General features: G+C 39.0%; 2 protein-coding genes across 4 annotated transcripts; both read right to left on the bottom strand.

The window, feature by feature from the left end:
* Positions 1-1,872: 1,872 nt before the first annotated feature.
* Positions 1,873-11,017, bottom strand: si:ch211-135n15.2 (uncharacterized protein LOC557207 homolog). Of its 3 annotated transcripts, none has more exons than XM_064352872.1 (9): positions 10,299-11,017; positions 8,651-8,746; positions 7,536-7,696; positions 7,284-7,406; positions 6,892-6,948; positions 5,456-5,608; positions 4,972-5,085; positions 4,091-4,189; positions 1,873-3,261 (listed from the first exon to the last, which is right to left on the bottom strand). In XM_064352872.1, the coding sequence occupies exons 3-9, from the start codon at positions 7,686-7,688 to the stop codon at positions 3,172-3,174; spliced, it is 789 nt and encodes a 262-aa protein (XP_064208942.1). In that variant the 5' UTR covers positions 7,689-7,696; positions 8,651-8,746; positions 10,299-11,017; the 3' UTR covers positions 1,873-3,171. The 3 variants fall into 3 exon arrangements, with proteins under 3 accessions (XP_064208942.1, XP_064208930.1, XP_064208935.1); XM_064352860.1 differs by lacking the exon at positions 10,299-11,017 and adding an exon at positions 9,327-9,677; XM_064352865.1 differs by lacking the exon at positions 10,299-11,017 and having other exon boundaries at positions 8,651-9,283.
* Positions 11,018-11,811: 794 nt separating this feature from the next.
* LOC135264169 (membrane-spanning 4-domains subfamily A member 4A-like) lies at positions 11,812-18,991 on the bottom strand. Its single transcript, XM_064352883.1, has 8 exons — positions 18,624-18,991; positions 17,461-17,630; positions 17,128-17,238; positions 16,721-16,777; positions 13,417-13,581; positions 13,109-13,222; positions 12,926-12,997; positions 11,812-12,285 (listed from the first exon to the last, which is right to left on the bottom strand). The coding sequence occupies exons 2-8, from the start codon at positions 17,611-17,613 to the stop codon at positions 12,199-12,201; spliced, it is 759 nt and encodes a 252-aa protein (XP_064208953.1). The 5' UTR covers positions 17,614-17,630; positions 18,624-18,991; the 3' UTR covers positions 11,812-12,198.
* Between the last annotated feature and the right edge of the window lie 342 nt (positions 18,992-19,333).

Raw genomic sequence — 19,333 nt, 5'->3', positions numbered from 1 at the left:
TCCAGAACTTTATAGCTCTAGCTCAGTTACAAATATCTGATAAATCAGTGAACAGCATGAAAAAGAAACCAAACTGTACACTAACTTAGTCTTGTGGAATGTATGAAGCTACATACAGCTCATGGCTGGTATATACAAAGTGTACACATCTTTTCAATGACATTTTTTAACTCATTGCACTGGCTTCTTCACGTTAGTCCATCACATTTCTTCCATACACAGTATTAATAGCAATTTTCTGCCCATGCCCCATACCCTTGGATTGTGTGATTAAACAGCCTGTCAATCAAGGCAAATAAATACTGATAAGTGTCCAGAAACTCCTTTTCAGTTTCCAAATCAGGTGAACATTCAATTTATGTGTAATGCTTAATAGCAAACCATTATCATTTCTCTCCATAACTGAGTTCACAAGCATGACTGGTCTGTGTTGCTGTAGTTTGTAGAGATACAAATGAAAAGCACAGCCAAATAAACTGGAAAGAGCATATGTTCCATAAACCTCTTCAATTGAACACACAAATTTGACACGATTGATATATTCATAAATCAACAATCTTGTCAGGGTGCGACGTGGGGGGTTAGGACCCAAACGCAGAGGGGGAAAAACTCAAAACTCCAAATGATAAGAACAAAAGGCCTCGCAGGGCAACTCTCAAACACAAAGAAAAACATCAAAAGCACAAGAAACACAGAAAATCCAAAAGTCCAAAAACACGTGGGAAACAGAACCTGGGCAGGAACACACGGGGCAGGAACACATGGGGCAGGAACACATGGGGCAGGAACACATGGGGCAGGAACACATGGGGCAGGAACACATGGGGCAGGAACACATGGGGCAGGAACACATGGGGCAGGAACACGAGGACCAGACACAACCAAGGATCCAGCACCTGAGTCAAGGAAGAAGGAACTTAAATAGAACAGACACTGACGAGACACAGGAGGGCACCATGAACAATCAGGCCACAGAGAGGGAAGGGAAAACGAGACAACCAAAAACCAATAATTGAACAATTGAAACCAATAATACAATTAAACAGGGGGCGCAGGACACAAAACAGAAGTACCGCCATCTGGCGGCCCAACAAGGAAGGACAGACGGGAAACATAGAACCATGACAAATCTAGAGCAGAAATAAATTGTCAAAATAAAATCCTCAGTGTAAGGCATTTTCTGATATGCTGTAATGTCAACATTTTTAAATATATTTATATATTAATGTACTGTGTGTTTAAACACGTTAAAAATTGTGTATCTAAGTGATTTTCATGTCAGGGATGTGCAGTTCTTTTCATTGGACTGACATGATATTTAAGAATACCTGCCATCTAGTGGTGTCTTATAGCCACTGCAATAATAGACACATTGAAACCCAACCGGAAACGATATATCTTAATCCTTCCCCTCTTACAACAAACAACACAAAAACCCCATTCCCCCCCCCCTTCCGCCCCCGGAAAAAAGAGAAGAAAAGAAAATCAGGTACAATAAGCACAAGTTGGTAATTCTGAGGTTGAAAAGCAGATTTTATAGAAAATAAAAGCGTAGATGTGTGTTTGCTATATATGTATGCATATCATTTTATGTATTCTTTGTTCTTTGTTTTATTGTAAAGTGTTGACCTAGGTTGGTAATAATGCACAGATCTGACTGTTGCATTCATTTACCAAAAATTATGCAAGACTTTCCTTTGAATAAGCAGGGGAAACCACAAATACTCTGTAATTTCCCTTGCAAAGCCTAATGTTGGTAAACAGGAGTGCTGAGCAAATGTGAGCAAAAATTTAGGGTGTAGCAAGATTCAGGAAGTTACAATATTAATTTATACCACCACGAATAGAGGAAAACAACTTGATATGACACAGTGCAGTGAAAGTGATTTTATTCCCTTATGGAAAATAGATCAAGGCTTTAAATGCAACACACATTCTTGTGTTGATAAATTGGAGCAAAACAATAATAAGAATAAGAATCTAAAAAAAGAATAGAGTAGTCATCAATTATTATTAGTATAGGTAGTACAGTATATTATTAAGCAGCTATAAAAAAAAAACAGTCACTGGTTTCCATAAGCTGATTCAAGAGAGAAATGCAAAGTGCGTTAGATTTCTCTATTCCTGAACTTTGTACAGGTACTGCAGAACTCCAGGCGAATTTTGCCTCACAGTGGAAAACTGCTAAGGAGATTCTTTGTTGTCACACTTGTAAGTAAAGTCTCTGTGTTAGCGGGATCAGTATTTACAGAATCACTATGAGTAGATCTGCTCTTAAACAGGTGAGGCTTGTTTAAAAGCACCTCATGCATGTAGCACAAGGTCCTTATTAATCCAACACAGGTTTTATTGTTTAGGTTTAGTAAGGAAAAGGCAGAACAAACAAAAAAGGAACATAATGAAGCCATAAAAGTTAGTTAATATGTACTCTAAAGATGCACAGCTCAACATTATGATTAAAACATTGCTGGTAGGAAATACAAGTTGGGCCTCAATGCCTGTTTTGTTTGCCAAAACATAAAGGAACAGAATGAAGCCACAAAAGTTAGTTAATATCTACTCTAAAGATGAATACCACACTATAATGATTAAATCAGGAAATACAGTAGCTACAGAATAACAAAGAAACTATTTTTCCACTTACTCCACCACTGATTCCCCAGTTCATATCTGTAAAGGGATCAAGTCTGTCTCGACACAATAAATGCTGACAATAAAGTCTCCCAGTCTGATTCTATGAGTAAACATAAACATGCAAGGAAATGGTATCATTGGACCTGCTGGAGATTTGTGCATAATATAGCAAGATTTACATTGTAAAGGTATGGAAGGTAGAAAATCATATTGACCCTGCATGTATGTCATTTGAATTAATCATATATTTCTTTAGTGGCTCAAGCCATTCATTCATAACGTAGAACTTACTGGGTGTTCTTGATTTATACGGGAGTGCTGCTTTGTTTATAAGATATTTTGTAATGCACATGATTCTGATCAAAAACTGTCTAATTGCATATTCCTTTTTTGAAAAAATATATGCAATATCAGTGATTAAAGTATTGGGGATACAGGATATCTAGAGTATAGGCAACTCAACACTAATAAAGTTTTGTGAAAAGACGAACCATATGAACATGTCTATTGATAACAGTACTCAATCTGATCTTTGTCTCATGGGGGGACTGTGACATATTCCAGAGGATTCTGTTGACTCTTGATGAAGACATCAGGCTGGTTTTGAGCCATGCTGGGGGATATTGTCTTGGATAGGGAAAGAAACAAAATAAGTGACATTAATATAAACTTTCACCCCAAGGCAGCTAGACCTGCTGGGGTGCATGGCACTATTTGCACATTGTAAGCACATTTCTTTTGAAATCTTTTAAATATCAACTTGGTGAATTCCAGGTGAATTGGAGATAATTAACATACAGTTCACATAGACAAAGGTGCACATCAAAGGTGATTAATAATTATAAAACAGCACAGGACCTGTACTTACAGTAAGTCTTCTTTCAGCAAGAGACTGATTGCATTCCAAGATAATAACTAAAGTTAACAATATTGCAGTCAAACTATTGTTCTGTTACTATCCATCCATTATCTATACCCACTTCAGGGTATCTATACCCTGCTCAGGGTCACGGGGGGGGGAGTACCGGTGTGGGCGGAGGCAGGGAGGTGCAAGTTATCACAGGGCACACACACCATTCACTCACACACTCATACCTATGGGCAATTTAGAGTCTCCTATTAGACTACCTGCAGTCTTTGTACTGTCTTTGGACTGTGGGAGGAAACCGGAGTACCCGGAGGACATGCAAACACTGGGAGAACGTTCTACCCACTGCACCACCATGCCGCCCTTTCTGTTAGTACATATTTCATTTAATTACCCTCTATCACAGTTATAGGGATTTAACTAACATAGTGTGTGGGCATAAATAATGGTCCTATGTTTAAATTGAGATTATTCGGGAAAAGAGAACCAAAAATCTATTGAGAAAGCCAACAGTTCAAAACAAGAACTAAAATACAGGAAGTGTAATCGTGGAGGGGGGAGGGGGGTGTGAATAAGTAGATTTCTCACCTCATATGCCTCATATGGTTGTGTTGAAATGGACAGCTGTAGATTTTCTGGTGGGGCAGTATTGCCTTCAGTGCTTGGATGTTGCATGATTACGACTTCCTAAAGGAAAGATATGAAATTGGACGGAGTGTAGCACAGTGGGTAAGGAACTAGACTTGTAACCAAAAAGTCTCAGGTTCGATTCCCGGGCAGGACACTGCCGTTGTACCCTTGAGCAAGTTACTTAACCGAAATTGCTTCAGTTTATATCCAGCTGTATAAATGGATACAATGTAAAATGCTATGTAAAAAAAAAAGTTGTGTAAGTCACTCTGGATAAGAGTGTCTGCTAAATGCCTGTAATGTAATGTAATGTAAAAATTGGAACAAGCACCAGAAAGAGCCCTGATGCTCCGCGCCATGAAGGCAAGCTCAGGCGCACACATCAGGATTGTTTTTTATACAGCCTCAGCTTTGACAAGAATAATTTGGTGAAGAGCATCATCAAAATAAAACAAAAAATACAATAGTTTCTTTCCCTCTTTCTCCGATTGGCTCACCTGCCAATCAGCTGGGTTTTCTTCACTTTCAGAAGCATTTTGTGAATCATTTTCAGTAAAGTACAGTACATAAAAGGCCTATGAAAATACAGAGTACAACAGGCTGATTACTGATTATATAACTTCATAAAGGCTATAAAAACTAAATGTGAACTACAGTTGGCTTTAGCTGACTTGAAATCCATGTATAGGCATATTGTTACATTTATTTTGAGCTCATATTCCATTTCTTAGTTTTCCAAAGAAATGTCAACATCCCTCCTGTGCCCATCATTCAGTAGTGCGCTGCACACTGCTCCACAGTACCACTGTAAATGCACCTAACCCTAAACCTAACCTCACCTCAGGGGTACAGTCACACACTGCCCCACAGGCGAATGCTGACACACAGATGGAGATGATAAACTCCAGGATGGAGAACACTAACAGCACTCCTGTCATCCAATGTGACTCGATCTGTACAGAGAGAGACAGAGAATAAATGAACGCTAGCCACTTCCCCATACAGTTTCATCCCTGCACCTGCACTTGTGTGCAATATGGAACTCCTGACATATATAAAGTATGAGAGTTAGTAGCCTAATCTTTTTCATTACACACATTACACCAGGACATTTATTTTAGTGCTTAACTCTAACCCTAACCTTAAATCTTCACATTCAATATGCCTCTATGAATACCAGCAACTTCCATAACAAGTTGCAACAGAGCACAATGATGTCCGATCTAATCATAATTTTGAGTTGTAGTCATACAGCACAACTGTATATTAGATATTTACATTTAATTACACCTGAAATTATGAAATGAAACATTATTTCTGTACCTGAAATGTAGGCTCACATATGCAATGTGAGAAGTTGAAGTAAACATTGCTGTAGTAATAACTTCTTTCAATAGCAATGTCCAGGCAGTTAAGGATGATAGCAATGCCAGAAGTAATGGTGCTAAAGATGTTAATACCAAGTGCTCCTTTAACCTTTGGGAAAGAGATACTGTGTTGTCACTTCAGAACATTCTGGGTCTATACCTACAGTTTGAAATCAAGGACTGCCAAGTGTCTTTCTGATGCAACGATTTTGGTTGCCTCATTAGTACACAAGAACAGCATAACCATAATGACAAATAAAATGTCCTACTTCAGTAGGATATTTCAGCAATTCCTCTAACAATTTTATTTAAAATATTTCTCAGAAATTAATAATATAACGCAGTTGTTTGATCTCAATATTACAAGTATGTGATACTCAGGGGTACGCCTAAGCAACGGTCACCGTCGTTCCCTCAACATGCACAGTAGAGGCGGTTTCCCATTACTTCCTAGGCTTCGCCACTTGCCCCCTCCTATCCTCTCCAGTTCCTATGTCCTGTGGCCCGAATACTAAGTCAGCTGCTTTGAAGGCAGAATTTTCCCTATTTTCACTACACTTGTCCTTCGGAGGAATGCCCCAAACCAAAGTCATCAAAAAATGTGCCTTTCTATGTTAAGTTAACAGTTTACAGTCAGAAGATGCCGCAAGTAAAGCACCTATTAAAGTTAACCACGCATCGGCAAAGAATTCACTCAGGACTTTTAACTGTATTCATACCACCAACGTTGCGACATTGCATCATTGGAGGCGGACAGCGTGTTTCCTGTTTACTTGTTCATCCATGAGAAGTTACAGCGTCCTTCTCTGTTTTTGTTTTTCAAACTTCAATGCAGCATGGTTCTATAAAAATCAGCAACCACAAACATGCTCCTGCAAGCCTCTCAGCTCTACTGATTGGTCAGCTCTCACAAACACTCTCTGGCAATCAACATTTGCCCTGATGCTGCAGTTAGAAGATGAGGATCATCTATTGCCTGTTGAGTTCTATGCTACCTACAGTATTGAGAGTAAGCAAACAGGCAGTGCTCCTCTCGACTAGGGCAACATGCATACCTTTGTCATTTGATACAAATTTGATGCGGATTTGAGTTTGCAGGACAAAAATATAGGCATAAAATCAGTTTAGGTGAGCTTAATGATAAGAGGCGGCAGCAAAACATTTCTTATCCAAATGGAAAGTAGATTGAAGTGAGATTTTCTAGTCAACGATTAAGTGGCAATGAAACTGCAAAAAGTCAGGCGCTTGAAAGGATATTATTGATCATTAGAATTACCATACCTGGCAAAAGAAATTGAGCTGATTCCCTAATCTGGGAAAGCTAAAACAGTTCTACTGAAATTAATGAGTAAATTTTGGAATGGTCAGTACCAGTCAGTAATCAGAACTCACCAGGCATTTGTTGAGTTTGTTGTTAGCGGCAACACTCAGAGCTCCTGAGGAAATGTACTGAAGATAGAAAAGGAGAGAAATAAAATGTGTTCCAGGTCAGGAAGGTAGATTACTAGGCTACTTCATTGTGTAACGTTAAATAGTTAACTCTTTATTTTCAGACCTCAGCTTCAAGTCATTGTTCCAGTTCAGTTGTAAGCACATATTGATAGTAGTTTACAATTAAAGCATCAAAGGTAAATTATTTTATTTTCCAATAGGAGGCCATTAACAATTGAAATCAACTTGCATGTGATCAGTGATTCTGCCACTGAAACCGACTCTTGATATATTCTTCATAAAAACATTCCTGAGCTTCATTCAGTAAAATTGTTTGTAACTAATTAACTTACAATAAGTGCTCCCCAGAAAGTGATCCCAGTAATGGTAGCCTTTAAGTCACCATATATGGAAATGTATACATGCATGCTGATGCCAAATAATATCTCCACCACACCGATCATTATTTGTACAGTCTGTAAAATAAAAAGGACAAGAAAATCTGGTTAGATCTACTTCTTTGTCTTGCCGTGGCACTGCCACTGCATAGTTTTCTGAGCACAGAGGAACAGAAGAGTGACATGCAAGACCAATAATTATCTCACCCCAAGTGCCTTAGGCTCGACTTTCAGAAACTTGTCCAGCACAGAGGAAGCTTTGGGGATAGTGCAGGGAGTGGTTACAGCAGTGCCAAATTCCCGTGGGTACACCTGGGTAACGACCACCACTCCATTGGCTGTTGAGAAAGAGCTGGACATCTTATAATCTGTGTAGAGACAGATAAAGAAAGAAGACATCCAAGTTAATATTTAAAAGACAATTTAAACCAATTCTGATGACAGGTGTCATACTAAAAAAGATAACGATGGTGAGTGCTTAAATACGAATTTTACAAATATATTTTATGTCATATTAATGTTAAATCAAAAAACTGAGACATAGGCACAGACAAAAAAAGTTGGCTATATCTAGATTGGCTATATCTAGGTTATAGGCCAAAAGTATTCTGTGGTCTTTAATAAACCTTGAGTAAATAAGAATTCAGTTAATATGTGCGCATTTATTGAATAACTAACCAAAGTATAAACATTTTTTCCCATTTTCTACCTACAAATAAGATGAATTTTACTTAAAAATAATCTTAAACACAACCTTTCACAAAATAGCCTCCTTTGGCTTTAATTACAATTAAATTATTTGAAGTCTATCCAATCATTTTGCAAATGGGGTTTGGATTTGGAGGAGTAATTAAATAAACTGAAATCTAATCTACCTTATCTATTTTGTTTTAAAATCTCAGGTAGCCTTATATCATTGGCCTGTAGTGTAAGCGAAATAGGCGCTAAAGTTGCAAGAAATATGGCAAAAAGAAGGCGGCATTAGGGTTTGATGTGCAGGGCCAAGTAAAAATATTGTGGCTAGGCTATTCCCAGTCAGAAATTGCGAAGAAGCTTATGATTTCCAGGTGTAGTGTTCAGTACACACTCCAGCTGATGCCAGTAATGTTAACAGGAGAAGAGGCAGTAGGAAAATATCTTGTGGTGTCTAGCAAAAGACTTTGTTGTAAAATTGCGCCATAACTACAGGAAGAACACAACACATCTAGAGAGAAGCCAGTTCCCCTGACTACAGTGAAATAGGAACTATAATCTGCCAGTCTAAAAGGATGAGTTGTAGAGTCCCTGCTCAAACTCCAAATTTTTTAATAAGGCAACCATACCTCAATACAAATGGACCATGGACTGTCTCATCTATTCTTTCTTTTTTCTTGTCTTCTGTCCTGTGCGAGGGTAATCTGTGGGTTGTTCCTTTATTCCTGGTGTTTTCAAATGTATAGTTTGTCAGCAGGACAGTTAAATACAGTATTTCAATCAGTGAACATTATACGTCATCATACATATGAGCACAAATTTCTTGACACGAAGGGGAAAGGGTATGATGGTAAAATTAATAACTCCATAATTGCTGCAAGCTATGGATAAAGACTGCAACACATGACTCTTGGTTCAAACTTCACTTTACACAGCAGTGTCTGACCAGTTCATTCCAACCAGCATTACACCTTTTTTGGGTGGATGGCATAATTAACTGCTGATACAATTGCACGTTTAACTTGTGAAAGAACATGTAAGCAAGGTGGTTTCACAACACTAGCAACTTGCAGTCCATTTATTGTGTCAAACAAAGAAATGCATAGCCCAGAATTGGCTAATAGGACTCACTACACTGAAGATTGAGTATTTAATTAAAAAGTCATATCAAAATAGAAGAGGCAGAATTATGGTATTTTTTTATCAGTATCAGGCCATGCAGCTCACTTAAGTGTGCACTTAGATATGCATCTAAGTATATAGTAAATCACTGAACAGTATTAAAAAAATAAATAAAGTACTTACCGATATTTTGTCAGAGAAAATGGATAAACAAGCTTTCCAGTGCTGCATGTACGCATGAAAAGACATTAAAGCGGCGGTTGTTTCACACAGGATCAGGTTGTGACTGAATAGCTCAAATTCTGTCTACAAAATTATTAATATTGGTTTTGCTTCCTCCTTTGCATTCTGGACTCCTTCGTGTGAGGCGAGTTACAGAACGTCATTGTTAATTATTAACACATTAAAATGAGTTGCTATACAGAATGTCACGTACATCAGTTATGGCAGTTTAGTAGGAGAACTTTTTTTTATGTTTCAGGATAAACTTGCTTTCCCCGTTGCTTTCATCACTTTGCACAATGGAAAAACATACCTTGTACTTATTTTTACTTTGAATATCATACTCATATCTTGATAATAAAGATGTTTTCAGGCATAATAACTGAATGCATATGAATGTATTGAACTAGGTGCTTTTTAACACTATATTTTTATGTGTATGCAGAAACATACCTGTAGTGGTCCAGCAACAGAGACAAGTACAGATGGTCATGTCAAAGAATTTAATTTCTACCAATGATTCATATTGTAGAACACAGCCAAATATTTTCTGGCGTTTACAGGATACAGAGAAACGTTGGGTTAAAAGGAACTAATGTAATACAAAATTACATTGTTTATACGTCCTGCCTGGTCTTTCACTTGCCACCCATTATACACCTATTTAAAATATTCTCTGGGGAAATCCAAAATGGCAAACAATGGATTGTTTGACCGGCTGCCTTGGAAAACAAGATTGTTCATATCTTCCATTCAACCATGATTTTTTGGTGTTAAGACACATTATTTTCCCACTATTTACACACAACATACACATTAAACAAAAGGGCATCCAGACTGAAGACCATTTTACTGATATTGATTAGTTTAGTATACCAAACTTCTTGGCATCCTATTGTCCCCTCTCCACATGACTTTGAATTAGCTACATACCAGGGTTTGCATACTCCACATCATGGCTTGAAGACATCTACATTAAGTGTTTTTTTTTTTTTTTTTTTTAAGTTTGTAAAGGATTTTAGGATTCCCATTTGAAGTGCTGCCAATGGGCCAAACAAACCGGAAAGAGCGTCTGCCAAATGCCTGTAATGTAATTGTGGCAAACACGCCTGCCACAGGCCACCGAAGTGGCTTTCCTTGGGGCCCTCCAGCACAGAGACACAGGGAGATGATGTTCAAGCAGTCCAGATTTATTCCACGAGGGTTTGGCAAGATGGTAACAGCCAAAGTGAGCAGATGTAACCCAGTCATGACCGAAGCTCCCCGTGTGAGTGGGGATGGCAGATTTAACCTGTGCGCAGTGATTACCTCACTACGCACAGATGCAGCCACTCCTGTTCCTGGGCCCAATTAGCCTGGCCAATTATCTAATTCTTAACCAATTATCCAATTGGCCAGGTCTAATTAGCTTGACCCAGGGCAGGTGTGCTCTGCTGGCTGGTGGGGGCGTCACCGGCTTGGGCTGTTCCAGGGGCTGTGGTGGGGTGGCTGGGCTGGTGGGCTGGCCTTCTTGTGGCGCTGGGGACCAGGAACCCTCGTGGCTGTGGTGGCCGCCAGTCAGCTCTGCTGGCGGGCGGCTGCAGGCTTATCCCCTCATGGGCTCCGGGCAAACCAACCAGGCCAAACAAAGAACTAAAAACAACCAAACGGACGAGAAAGGAAGCAAAACAGCGCGGCCACCGCTCGTGCACCGCTCGTGCGCCGCCCGTAGCTGACCCGCCTTCCCGGCCAAGTCCAGCTCACGGCGCGACCACCTCTCGTGCACCGCCCGTAGCTGACCTGCCTTCCCGGCCAGGTGCAGCTCCTCAGCGTCCCAGCTGAGGATCGCTTCCTTCCCCTCCCTGGTCATCTTCCGCTCCCCGTTTTTGGCCCGGAGGATCCGCCCGAAGCCCTGTCGGGAACACCTCAGCTGCCCCTTCTCCAGTGTGCTTCCTGGCTGGCCCTCCTGTGCCTCTTTGCTGTGCCGGAGCAGCCCCGCGTTGGGCGCCACTGTGGCAAACACGCCTGCCACAGGCCACCGAAGTGGCTTTCCTTGGGGCCCTCCAGCACAGAGACACAGGGAGATGATGTTCAAGCAGTCCAGATTTATTTCACGAGGGTTTGGCAAGATGGTAACAGCCAAAGTGAGCAGATGTAACCCAGTCATGACCGAAGCTCCCCGTGTGAGTGGGGATGGCAGATTTAACCTGTGCGCAGTGATCACCTCACTACGCACAGGTGCAGCCACTCCTGTTCCTGGGCCCAATTAGCCTGGCCAATTATCTAATTCTTAACCAATTATCCAATTGGCCAGGTCTAATTAGCTTGACCCAGGGCAGGGGTGGCTGCTTAAACCAGCCATCCCCACACCACTGTAATGTAATGTAATGGAAAGGTCATTTGGATGGGTTCTAAAATAGACCATTGAAACTGCTGCTTCTGAGCAAGACTTGGATGACAAAAAGCATTTTGAAATTTAAAATTTTTATTTTTAGGCACAGTCTGTCATTTGTACTTCATTACACATTAAAAGCAGATTTTATTCCATGGCTACAGACCTAATGCAACCAAAACATGTTTAGCCTTCCTAACTGTAGAGAGGCCCTGTTCTATATAATTGGTAACATACATTCAGTAAGATATTTCATAATATGCATGACGCTGTCGGTAAGCGCTGTAAATATATAATGGAATATATTATAGAAAGCGCTAAGTACAACAAACCTAATTGATCTTTGTTGGTTATGAAAAAGCAGCTGATGTTGTTATTATATAGAAGTTCTTCTCAAATAGCATTACCAGAAAATGTGTAGGAACATCACCAGTAATGCCTGTGACCACTATGACCTCTCTTTCATGGAACGACCTCAGCATAAGCAGGAGGCCTCTCTGTTTCCTTGCTGCCCATCACACTTTGCCCCAAAATATGTGGAACTGCCATCTTTAGAAAGAGAAAGAAGGAGAACAATAAGGTTAATAAATGAAAGTCACATTACCCTCAAGTGCTGGTACAGGGCAACAGTTTTTGAGTTCAACAGTGAAGTGGAGAGGACTGACCTGACTGTTATACAGTATAATCAGAGAGTATTCAGTAAGCCAAGTGCTCAGCTATGCACTACTTTTGATTTTTCAAAAGACCATGGCCCGCATCTAAGTCGAGAATATTTGTATGTCTGTCTTCAGTCTGTATGTGATTTGTACAGCAAGATGGCTTACTATGGTCTTGAGCAAGGGACCAGAAATACTAACAGCGGTCAGCCATCTCACTGTCAAAACTATTGTGCTGTAAACTTTAATATCATTTAAATAACATTTCATATAATTTTACACTGAACCATAGGAAGTGTTTAACCTACACAGTATATAGACAGAATAACTATATTTTTCAAGAATAGACATTGTGTGCATATTAACACATTTAGACGTTCTGTGAAAAGCTTCGAGGAAACACCCACAGAGTAGAATATCCGATACTCTAAAGCCCAGGATAAAATAAAGCAAAAACTGAGAATGCCAATCACATCAGAACAAGATTAGACATTATTTGTTGTATTCAGGAAGTGAAATAACAGAATTACTACCTCATGATTACTTGGTGCTGGGATGAGGTTTCCTGGTGCGACATTGTTTGGGTGTGGTATATATACCACTTGCTAAAAAAAGACATGGAAGTTGTTCATTACCAAATTCTCATTGTCCCAAGGCTAATTAAATAGCTGTAAAAAAGTCTTATGATCCCTCTACTTCATCTGTGTAGTTCTCACCCCTGAGAAGCAGTGACACACAGCTTTGCAGGCAAATGCTGAGACACAGATGGAGATGATGAACTCCAGGATGGAGAAAACCAAGAGCACTCCTGAGATCCCACGTGATCTAGACTGCAAAGAGAAACAAAGAACACATCAGCGGCAGTATATCTTTCATTCATACATAATTCACTAACTTGTATATAACAAAACTTTAATAGTTAGAATTATAGAGCCCAAATGATCAAGTTTAGTTACATACTTGTATAACACATTCAATTGTTGGATATCTAAACACAGAGATTGTATTGATGTTACTGTTGCACCTCTTGTAAAATCCAAAGCTGTTCACAAAAGCTGTTGCTGGACGAATGGTCACTGTCATAGCAGTAGTAAAATCTCGTTCGTATCACCAAATCTAGAGAGAAAATGATGATAGCAAAGCCAGCAGTGATTGTACTGAAGACGTTCATCACGAGGGCTCCTTTCACCTGTGGGAAAGAGACAAAGGCCAGTAGAGTCATAAGTCAGGTGTTGGTAAATTTGGAGATGCAGGATATGAACAGGATTGATAAACCGACAATATCTTTACGTACATTTTGCTAATGTAGTATAGTACCTAGTGTTGCATTGCCAAATGAAGTGACAGCACTAGTGCAATGTTATGCACAATATAAAAGATAACTGTGTTCTACTGAGTTATTTATTAATAAAATATTCTTAATAAAATCTCTGGCACTGAACATTTATTTCATGCTTAAACCCATGATGCTTCTCATAAACAACATTGGAGCCACCTACCTAGGGGGTGGTCCCCAGCTTGCAACTGAAAATGCATGCTAAAGGGCCAGGTCTTGTGGCTTGATGTCTAGTGAAGAAACCTGCTTACCTTTGATACAGTTACCTTCTGTTCTCCAGATTATGAAGAATTTACAGCCATAAAGTGCCGGAACCCTACTGTTTTCGTTCCGATTTTTATTTTAAAAAAAGTTTTTTTTAAGAGTCCAAGCACTGCAGGTTCTAAAAAACAGTTGGGATTGGTTTCATTTTTAAAATTATTTTTCTGCCCTAAAAGTGTTCGCACAGCAAAAATTGTTAATTGTAGAGCAACTTAATTTAATAGGCTGGTTTCCAATTCCACCAACTCTTCAGGTAAGAAAAATTAACCAGACTGGCCAGATGGTGGCACTATAGGAAGAACCTTATTTTTTGGGCTATAACTTCATAAACTTCATAACTTTCATAAAAACCGATCAACCGGTCTTTTATAACGAACACATTTGCCTCAAGGGCCATTAAAGTCCTTGGATTTTTAGCAAATTAGCATTTTTTGAAAAGCGCTTAAAATGCTTTGCTCCTACAAAAATTGACCAATTTGGACAAAACTTGGTATACAACCTCTCATACCAAGCTCCATCAAAATCCTATACAATATTTTGATAAGATAAGATATGAATAAATAAACACTTAATAAGCCTCGATATGAGCGTGACTTATCACAAAAATTCCGTCTTTGGTATGTCAAACCAAGGATGCATGCAGAATTTAGTTTCTCTTGGTTGTAAACAAAAGACGATGTGCATACAATGCTGGGGGAAAAGTGCGTCACCTTGGTAGGTAAGACTCGCTAAATTATTTAAAGTACTAAGTGCATCTACTTGTGTTACTCATTCTTCCATTTCAGTTGCAAAGCTATTCAAATATAACCATCTGTTTGAAATTGACAGAGTGTAACCTTTGTGAATGGTAACATTTGGCCAGATAGGCTAAGAGACTACATAGGTAGCCTGGCTGACCACAATTGTTTCAGTAAATTGCCAGTAGGAAATGATGTGTTTATTACTAACAGTTAGCAAACATTATCAAACTAATTTTCAGTGAGATTCAACCATAGAACATTAAATATGTATGCCTATGGATTCAACCAAGACAGAGGCTAATTAACCTATGTGTGGTAACATTACACAGACATGGCTGGCTCGTTAAAATGGTAAGCATCCATTTATACATTGTTAGCTAGCTTGCCATGAACAGCCAGCTATGAATCCCACATTCATAGAGCAACCCAATATGCCAGGCTTCCTGTCACTCGCGTAACCTTGTATTAAAATAATATTTGATCTTGGGTAAAAATAGTCTCACAGTACTTTTTCTGTCATGGACAGCTAACTAGCCACCAGCTTCTTTGTTTCAAAACTGCAGCTATATAGTCCTACTGTTCAATTGAGCACCTATGTGATGAGGTGGGAGCCAACATAGCATTATCATACATAGTGGACACTTGCTAATTTCAATAAATACTGCACATATTTACACCAAACTGCTTAGCTAGCTGAGTGTTGATGTATTTCATCAGAATTTGGTGGACAGCCTCAGTACGCCAAGTTCTATGAAAAGCCTATGCAGAATTTTGATACATTAAAATAAGGATGAAGAAGGAGCCAATGAATGTAATTGTAGATATAGCTTGCCACAAAAATGCTAATAATGCCCAAATGGTTCAATAGAATTTGGTAGCTATATTGGCAGTCACATCAAGAGCCAAACACAAATATTGGCCCAATTGAATCATATGGTTTTAAATCCATGCTGTATTTTAGAAATGTAAAACTTGCTGTAGTGATCAATTTCCTCATCTGGCAGATTGATCTGTACCTTTTATGTTGCCAACCGCTTGGATTAGCCACCATTTTGGAAATGCTGTAGCCCATTTTCCTCTATCTTCAATTTTGGCCTGAAGACATCGTTGAGATCTATGAAACTTGGCACAGTGGTACAGGGCCCCTCCCGATGGCCACTAACTCATCTTGGCACTGATTAGCTGCTTGTTATATGGCATAATATTGGCTGTCTGTGCATGGACCCCATGCATCGCTGCTTGCAGCTATATTTGTAAATTGATTTTGCTGAACAAAAACACTTTCTGGCTTGAAATTAAACAAATAACATACGAAAAACATTGCAAGTTTCAAATTGGCCACAGGTGAAGTTGATGTACTTTAACACATCAATGCACAATGCATGACCACTTTCCAACAGAGGTGTCTTCTTATGGAGGCCAAGCGAAGCACGGCCTCCTCCAATTATGTTGTCTGCGTACAGATGGATTTTTGATTATGCTGACTTTTGATGACGCATTTGATTATTTTACCGTAAGTCACGTGGGCTAACGGTTCTCTTCGTGTTTCCACCACCTCATCAGAGCCTTCTCCAGTCATAACTCTGATCACTGAAGAATGGTGGGTGTAACATTAACGGGGCTACAACTCATGAGCGACATCACATAGTTGTTCTTGCCAGTGTGAGTGTGTCCACTCTCGTTTGCATACCATTTATGTAATTTCTTTTTTTTTTTGCGGGCCTGGCATCCCCAAACGTTTTGTGAGCATACCACCCATAAGATGTCACAGCTGGATGTCTGAATCATTTGTTAATGAAGTTGGTGTGACTGTGCTCTTAGGATTTTTGTGTTTGAGGACACCTTGTGTAGATAACATCACCGCACATTACATGACCACTTTCCAAAATAAATATTTACAGTCAGGCTACTTTGGGAAAGATAAAGCGGTTCGATTGAACTCTGTCAGTAAACATCTGAATGGTCACATTCAGTCAGTTACCAGAACTCACCAGGCACTTGTTCAGTTTGTTGTAAGCAGCAACACTCAGAGCTCCTGAGGAAATGTACTGAGGGGAGATCAAAAAAGGAAATTAATTTGACTTGGAAACTTTTATAATAGTGTCTATTCTCTATTGAAAAAATATTCAATAGAGAATATACACTACTAACAGCAAAACATTATATCCCTTGCATATTTTAGGGTGTATTTTAATCCAGTTAAAATTTCTGGAATTTTAATTAAACTGGCATTCAATCCAGGCACTGTGTGTAAAACAGCACCTATATCAAGCTATCGAGGTTAAGCACAATCATCTAATAGTGGATTAGTGTTTTGTCCACATCCTTTACACCTAATAACTTAATTTAGTGCAGCAAAATTTCTTTAAGCACAACAAATGGTAATGAAAGAACTTACAATAAGTGCTCCCCAGAAAACAATCCCAGAGTAAACACCAATGCTGTCAGCATAGACGGCCATTACGATGCCAAATAATATGTTCAGCACTCCAATCATTATTTGCACTGTCTGTAAAAGACAATCAACAAAAAATGTTACCAGCCTGTGTAAGTGAGTCTGTGTTTAGAAAATATATAGACACTGAATTTTATAATAGTGCATCCTTATATAAATGTCTTTCTTTTAGAGCTTTTCCACTGACAGTCTGGGATTGCTGCAGCAATGACTTTGCTTGCAGGTCCCTCTCCAGACAGAGAATGGTAAAATGCAAGAATTGAGCAATGATCTTACCCCCAGTGCCTTCGTATCTCCTTTCAGAAACTTTCCCAACACAGAGAAAACATGTGGGGTAGGGCCGAAAGCTGGTACAGTAGGACCACATTGCTGAGGGTACACCTGTGTGACGACCACGAATTGGCCACTATTGCCTGCTGAGCTGGCCATATTACAAGCAGGGGTTTCTGTAGGGATAGACACAGCACTGTAAGAAATTGGTGAAATGACTGGCAGCCACTTAGCCAGAGGAAAACCACTTAATGAACGGGAAAAACTTTAACCTTAATCCTGTTATTCAACTGTATACATTCTAAGGGATGGCTATTAAATAATGACTTAATGCTGTTATTCTACATGGCTTTCACAGTATTTTGAACAAAAAACTAAAATAACGTACATTTTTACAAACACTTTAGTCATTTACACAGGTCATTTCTGTACACGTCACTGCAAATGTGTTTATACCATTTCAATTAAATGTACTAAGAAAAATCTAATACAACAAAGAATCTGACTGTGTCCCTAAGTAATGAAGGACAGAACAGGAATATTCTACTCTGACAACTTTTTAGTTTAGTATTGATTTCAAAAAATGAATTGATTAAGAAAGGGTACGGTTCGGTTTTGATACTTCTGTGGATGCGCAGTGTTGATCCGGAAAACATCAAAACAACCATTATCCCCCATTATCAGTTGTACTTACAGAAATTAATACTTACTTCATGTATATTTCCTGTTAGGAGCAAGTAGTAGCAATTCAAACAGCATATGGCTTTATTTTCTTTAGAAAGTTAAATGTCAAGGATGCACAAATGATTAAAGTTGAAACTAAAACAAAATAAAAATAGCTTTAATAGCTTAAAAATTCACATCACTTTATCTAACTGATCCCCATGCAGTAAATAGGCTACAGAGCAATATTGACTTCTTGGGTCACCCCAGCGCCGACAATTTAAGAATATTTTACAACAAAGTCCAACCGTTTTTGTGGAATGGAATTGTAGAATAGTTAACATGAATGCTACCTGTGAGATGCGTGTAAATACGGTAAAATAAACATGGCCTGGTGGTCAATTAAAGACAAGTATGATTTACATCTATTATGAAGTTTCCTGCAATAACACAAAAGCCTAACCGAAAACTACGTATAAGGTGTAGCCTATGGTATATGTTCTTACCGCGCCGATGAGCCCAGAAACTGCGCAGTAAATACTTAACGTGATACTTCGCTACAAACCTCTTCAAGAAACAACTCCCAGCAGGCTACCGTTGTTTGGTAACAGTAGCCTACAGGCTACACCCTATTATAAATTAACTCGTTTCAGTCCAGAAAACAACGCAAGTAGCATACATTATTAAAATATGAGCCTGAGGGGACGCCACGCGAAGTAGCAGTATTTGCTAGCGAACTGGAAATCTGTGTCTTTCTAATTGATAGGAGGGTGGTCGTGTTATAGGCTAAATTTCATTTAGAGATCTGTTGTTCAATGTTAAAGTAGGATAACTGCTTAACTATAAATAGCTTACTGGCAAGTTATAATTTACGAATACAACGGTTAACACATATTTCACAAATGAGAATCTTAAACAGCCAATCTTTGTTTTTATTCAAATTGTGGAATGGCTTATGCTAGTTTAAGATGAAATAATGTATACGCTGTGATGGAAAACATGATGATGAAATCAGGGGAGGCCCGTGGGAAGAGGTGCTATAGCAACTAACAAGGTGACTGGAGTTCTTTAGAATGGAACTAGTCTAAGGTACAGAAGCTTGCAGCCTTGTTTGCGAATTCACCAAGTGCTGTTGCGGATTTGATTAATGAACTTGAACAGCATTTGCTGTTGATATTAAATTATTTTTAACATTTCATTGTAATGCGATTTTTAA

This window comes from Anguilla rostrata, chromosome 1 (assembly GCF_018555375.3).
Source record: "Anguilla rostrata isolate EN2019 chromosome 1, ASM1855537v3, whole genome shotgun sequence".
Classification (NCBI taxonomy): domain Eukaryota; kingdom Metazoa; phylum Chordata; class Actinopteri; order Anguilliformes; family Anguillidae; genus Anguilla; species Anguilla rostrata.
Note: the sequence above shows the minus strand (reverse complement) of the source record. Positions and strands in the feature narration are given on the sequence as shown.

Bases quoted from the DNA above. Each gene is read 5' to 3' on its own strand.
- si:ch211-135n15.2 (XM_064352872.1), bottom strand. From the start codon at position 7,688: ATGTCCAGCTCTTTCTCAACAGCCAATGGAGTGGTGGTCGTTACCCAG. The intron at 5,609-6,891 runs GTGAGTTCTGAT...TCTTTCCCAAAG, and splicing joins ACAAACTCAACAAATGCCTG to GTTAAAGGAGCACTTGGTAT. The intron at 3,262-4,090 runs GTGAGAAATCTA...TCCCTATCCAAG, and splicing joins AACCATATGAGGCATATGAG to ACAATATCCCCCAGCATGGC.
- LOC135264169 (XM_064352883.1), bottom strand. From the start codon at position 17,613: ATGGCCAGCTCAGCAGGCAATAGTGGCCAATTCGTGGTCGTCACACAG. The intron at 16,778-17,127 runs GTAAGTTCTTTC...ATCTCCCCTCAG, and splicing joins TTTTCTGGGGAGCACTTATT to TACATTTCCTCAGGAGCTCT. The intron at 12,286-12,925 runs GTAGTAATTCTG...CTCTTTCTAAAG, and splicing joins CAGCACCAAGTAATCATGAG to ATGGCAGTTCCACATATTTT.